Here is a 5758-nt window from a genome sequence, read left to right on the forward strand (position 1 = left end):
GAGCGAGCGGCTGTGTGGTGCTCAGTTGCCGGCTGAGGTTAAACCACGACACCAATATACACACAAATAAACTAAAGGAGAAAGCAAATTCACTCATGTGAGGATTCATGTCCTGTCTTGGCACAGCAAGATGAGGCTTAGAGGTCTATAAGCTCCCACTCTTGTGCAACTCCTCCTTGTTAGCAACGTGAATGTGCAGGGAGGTTGGGGACTGGTAGTTTGTCCTGGATCTCATAGTCTTCTCACAACCACTGACCTGGAACCACCAGCGTCCTCTGTCCACTGAGAAACCCAAGAGTTTCTTCTACCTCTTCCTTATCAACAAATCAGACAAGCAAGCCAGCTGCTGTGGGATCATGGTGGGCTCACTAGAAAGTCAGTGTCCCACGAGCACAACCCATCCTTATCCAGGAGGAGACCAAGGACTGGAAAACCCAAGCTGTTCCTCTCAGACTTGACAGTGAACTGAACTCCAGTGAAGGTGACCCTGAGCTTGCAGTGCCTAAGAACTGATCCTTGTACTTGCAAATGTGAGCAAGATCTACCTAGTTCTGCAAAGGCCAATATGCTTCTTGCTTTTGCTGACCGCCCAATTGTATGGAGAAAGCCTGACGCAGAAGCACAGAAATTACTTTAGTGGTAGCACAGAAATAGATGATTTTATGAATGCAAGAAGCAGGCTCCATGTTCAGACAAGTCTGAGAGCATGGTTTCATGAGACAAATGACCAACCTAATAAGTGGCTTCCACCAAAAGGAGTGTCCACCCCCTTCCTCCCCCCACAATGCTAGCCTTGCAATTCTGTTCAATCCTTTTGGTCCTCACGTAATCTTTCAACAAGTTAATTTAGCCCACTGAAGTGGCAGAAAATTATCCTTAATTTTGATGTGTTAGTTTTTTGTTGAGCCAACTTACCCAGGGGCCAGATGAGCACCAACACCAGTGCAAGGGAAGCAGTGGGAGGGCACGGCCGGGTGCAACAGCAGCAGGAGTGAGCCTTTGGCTGCAGACACTCATTCTTACAGGCTCCACAGCTAGCCCAGAAGTTCGCAGGCTGAAGGGGACACTCAGAAATATTTGGGAAACAACCCATCTAACAGCAGCAAGACTTCTAGGTCATACCAGTTGTCTGCCATATGTTATATGGTCCACAGACAAAACCCAAGCAACTGAATTGCACAGGAAAACGCCCAGGGGCTGAAGTGAGGTGTCTCGATGCAGACAAATGCCAGGGTGCAGGCAGCCCCACACCTGCCTGCACAGCACCGTGACGCATTGCCCAGGCAGGAAAGGCACAGCACAGGACGGATCCAGAAGGCAGTCAGTGGTGGCCATGTCCTGGGGTCCTACCTGCGGCCATCGCAAAGGACGAACGTCAAATACTCTTGCCGAATCTTGTGGGATAAGGCGACGTCCTATGGCCTCCACAGGGAGGGAAGGAGGAAAGGCACGGCACGGTCCTTAATGGAGTCCTATTTCCTTGGGACAGCGCCAGAGGATTTAAGGTACAGCAGGCAGCTGGGCATTCAGCAATCCCAGCTCAGCAATCGCTAGACGCTGTGTCTGACTGTCTGGACAGGAATGCTCTGCCAGTGCCTGCACAGCCCCCCATCCTCTGCGCAGAGCCTGAGGTCATGTTCCTTACTGGGAAAGCCTTCAACAGGTGCTGTATCTCCAAGGGCATTGCTCTCCCTCCCCTCCAGTCCTTGCGCACAGAGCAGTGGCACGAAGGGGTAGGAGGAGGTCATCACTGGGGGGAAACTTGTCAGCAATGACCAGGATTGCAGGCACGTGCGAGGGCTGCGTGCTTGCTCGGGCACCGAGCTTCTCTCAGGGCAGCGATGACAGGGGCTTGGCCACCTCTCCCTGGCAGCATCACCTCTGCCTTGCCTGAATTTGGTTCCCATCAGATAGTCTTTCATTTGGGCACCAAGATATGCCAGCTTCAGTGAACTGCTTCGTGTCAGTCAATTCCTCGTCAGTCATTTGAGCCCCTCCAAAACTGTAGATGGCCGAGAGTAAGTGTCTAGAAATGTCTCCAGCCCATGCATTGCCTCTGCTTCAGAAGAGACAGAAAGGCAACAGCTACTTTAAGTGCAACAGACACTTTAAAAACAACCTGCAGAAATACAGAAAAACAAAGGCCAACCTGCCATCTCCTCGGGCAGCTCTAAATGACACTGACAGAGAAAGTCAAAACAGCTCAGAGAAGAAAAGGAGAAACTTAAGTTACCTCCTGGGTAGGCACCTGTAATTTGCTGTAATGTCTTCCTGACTACGACTGAGGGACTTCTGCTGGAAGCCGTGTGCAAATTCTCTGCTGTGGTGGCTACCAACAAAATCAGTCTTTCTGGCCCCGCAATTGGGTGAGTAGCAGCAAGAACAACACAGGCCTTTAGGGGTGGTGCAGTCTAACACTTTGCTCCCATGTCCATGGACTCTTACAGAAAAGCGGAGGTGACTTTTTAAAAAAACAAACGTGTGGGTTGTGGTACAGCAAGCAGGCACCATTCCCACCTCTCCATCCCCACTGAGCTGCCAGCACCACAGAGGTGCTTGTCAGGGAAAGGCACCTTTCCCACCTTTACTGCCCCCTTCAACAGAAAACCCACAGGTCCAGAGGGACTTCACAAAACACAAAGTGTGGAGGAGTTGCAGCTCGGGTACAAGAGCACCTCAGCACTGACCCGAGGCAGGTGGGCTGAAGCCATAAGCTCTTCCTCATCCGAAAGGACCGGATGATGCCACAGTTGTCATTCCGCGCTTAACATGCTCCTCACAGAGTCTCTCCTGCACAGACCTCTGTGTGCTCCAACAGCTGCATCTTTGCTTCCCTATCCAATATACAGGCACTTGCCTGGGTACCAAAATGACCCACACCACAGCAGGGTGACACAGAAATATGGAACAAATGGCTCAATAACAGCTAGAGTCTGCCAGGAGACATCTCCGAGTACTATCACTTTGCTCATACCGACATTTAATAGCACACCTCATATCTATGTACCTCCTGTGGATACTACCTGGACATATTGCTCTAAACACATCCTTTTGGGAAAGAGATTTAACCTGCACTCCTCCATCCACCCTGCTGCTACTGCTAATGCTGGTCATCAGCTGGACAAAGGCAAACTGCTGAGCTTCACGGTCTTCCTTCACAGTGAGACTGCCACTAGCCTGTCCTATTCTGCATGTGCCTGGGGACTGTGACACAGTGCTGGCACCAAACTGAGTCCCTTGGAGGGACAGCAGGGCCTGAACCATTCCATCAGCTCCCACAGCCCAGGCAGCAGCCTCCACCGGGAGCCGAGCTGCCCAATCTCATGAAGCAGAGGCTGTGGCCCAACCGAGCATGATGTTAGCTGCCTGCGGGTTTGGGGGACCATCCTGCCAGGAACTGGGTTTGACTTACACAGCCGGGACGTGCCGCGGGACGGGCGCCTGAGCCCCTCGCGGGGAGGCATCCCGCCCTGCCGTGCTGGTCCTCCTCCGGAGGGAGCTTGCGGGGGACTGGTAGGCGGCAGCAGCACCGGGCGGGTGATACTCCTGCTCAGGAACGACTTCTTCGCACCGGGAGCCCTGGAAGCCTGAGCGACAGGTACAGACCTGGGGACGGCTGCAGGAGCCCTTGTTCTGGCATGGTGGGTCACAGACAGCTGGAGAGACACAGAAAGGTGGTTAGTGGACAGGGGGCTCCCGGCAGCGTGCTCAGCCCCACGGTGGTGACACCTGGCTGGGGCAGCACAACCGGGGCGGCCCCATCTCTTCTCTGCAGGCAGGTGGCCTTCAAAGTCTCAGTGTTACTGCTGCCATGGGTCCCTAACACAAGGTCACAGCCATCAGAGACTTGTTTCTGTTCCCACTTCTCCCCACTGGTCTCTGCAGAGCTCTTCTCCAGCAATAATCACTTCAGAAAGCTCAAAAATGAGCAGCATGGTCTGCAGAGAGCATACAGCTTCCAATACTGCCCAAAGCTCCCTGAGCAGGAGTAGGACCTCAATTCCAGAGCAAGGGGAGGCAATGACTGCCAGATGAGAAGACAGACGACCATGCGCTATCACAGCCTCTTGGGAGTAGTTTGCATGTTACCTTCCTGCTTTAGCCCGTTTTGGGGTCTTATTTGCATGGTCCCCCCGGCTGTCCCCTCCAGACCTTTCCAGCTCTCCCTCCGCAGCTCATTTTGGAGTCACTGAGCTTAAATTCCTCCACAGCTACGGGGACTTACAGTTCATTAACTTCATGCCCAAATCACCCTCTGAGCCTGTGTGTGTTCCTAATTACAGTACATCAGCTTCAGTTTGCACCCCGGGAGGAAAGTGCTATAATTATACGCCGGACCCTAACACTTCCCAAGTCAACAGATGCCAAATTGGGTTTATAGCCCAGCCAGCAAGAGCCAGGAAATCACAGCTTGCTCAGGTAGGACCAGGCTCGTTGTTCTCAGCAAGAGTAATTGAAAAGGCACTGGAAAACAGTGTCCTCCCTCGAAGGAAAGGGCCGGCTGGCCAAAGGGTAATGAAACCTCATCGGACAACACAAGATGGACATTAACCTCCAGCCACATGGGAACCCTGTGGATGGGTTGAAACATGCAGCCACCGCTTCTGCTGAGGGCCCCTTCCCGAGGACTGCCCCAGGGAGGCTGCAGGAGCATCTGACATCCCACCACCTTCGCACTCAGCTGATGGGGTTTCATAAGCACATCCCTCCCTCTTCGGCTGTGCTATCCATCCCTATGAGATCGAAGCATGCCTGCAAGAAACACTACTTCTGGGCAACAAACATGCAGAGAGCTCTAGCCTTGTATGCCATCCACACGTCATCACGCTATTGCCAAGTGAGGAAAGTCCTTGTACACAACCCTTCCCTCACCCAAAACTGGACTGCCATCAGCTTTTCCTAACTAGATCAAGGATACATTGTCTGGAATGCTTCATTTGACCTTTATTACCATGTTAACACTCAGGAAGAAAGGGAGATCTCAAAGAAAGGGAAAACCCAAGTCACATAGGGCTGTATAGGTTAAAGCCGGAGGTTTTGATGAAATCCCCCAGTAAAATAAATCAGTCACCACTGCAGACTCTGGAACAGAGACAGGGTCCTACTCAGGCAGGAATTAACCATCTCTGGGAAGTCTGGCGCTCCAGAAGTTGATGTAATTTATAATATAAAACTCAGCTGTGATTTAAATAGGCTGCCAGTCCCTACCGTTATCTCCCAATAAATGCCTGTTTTAACAAATGCCACCAGACCAGGAAGCCTGGCATTGAAAACAACCGCTTCACATGCTGAAATACTGCAGACCCGCAATGCTGGGACCTGGGATCACAGTGGTTCTCACAACCTCTCCCACTAACCACGTTCATAGTCACGTTAGACTGTGCCCTTCAGCAGGAAAGCAGTGATAAGTGACCACACACTCTAAAAAAACCCTAAGGCAGCTGACATAGAGAAGAGGAAGAAGGGAATGGGATTAATCTTCTGGTCCCTTCACACAGGATGGGTGGGGAGCTGCCCTAGCTGAGATATTCCAGCTCTAGGATTAATCCCCTTCCTGGTTGCCTTTGCAGACTCAGGAAGAACTTGGAAGAGCTTTAAAAAGTCACTGGTTTTCACTCAGTCCAGCTATGTGATGTAGGGAGAGCAGATCCTTCAGCAGAAATACTGCCAATGCCAAGTGTGTGAAATCACGAATCGGGCCCCAAAACCATAACATTGATAGAAGAAACAAGACAGTTAAAAAAAAAAAAAAATATAT

The 5758-nt window shown here is 51.5% G+C and overlaps 1 protein-coding gene across 1 annotated transcript in view; it reads right to left on the reverse strand.

Moving 5' to 3' along the window:
* Positions 1-5758, reverse strand: part of LTBP2 (latent transforming growth factor beta binding protein 2) — a 68805-nt gene that overhangs the window by 58118 nt on the left and 4929 nt on the right. The window contains exon 3 of the mRNA XM_009280911.1: positions 3413-3656. Coding sequence (XP_009279186.2) covers positions 3413-3656 — 244 coding nt within the window. The remainder of the gene's footprint in view (positions 1-3412; positions 3657-5758) is intronic.

The sequence above is a fragment of the Aptenodytes forsteri genome, unplaced genomic scaffold, assembly GCF_000699145.1.
Source record: "Aptenodytes forsteri isolate BGI_AS27 unplaced genomic scaffold, ASM69914v1 Scaffold193, whole genome shotgun sequence".
In the NCBI taxonomy this organism is placed as follows: Eukaryota; Metazoa; Chordata; class Aves; order Sphenisciformes; family Spheniscidae; genus Aptenodytes; species Aptenodytes forsteri.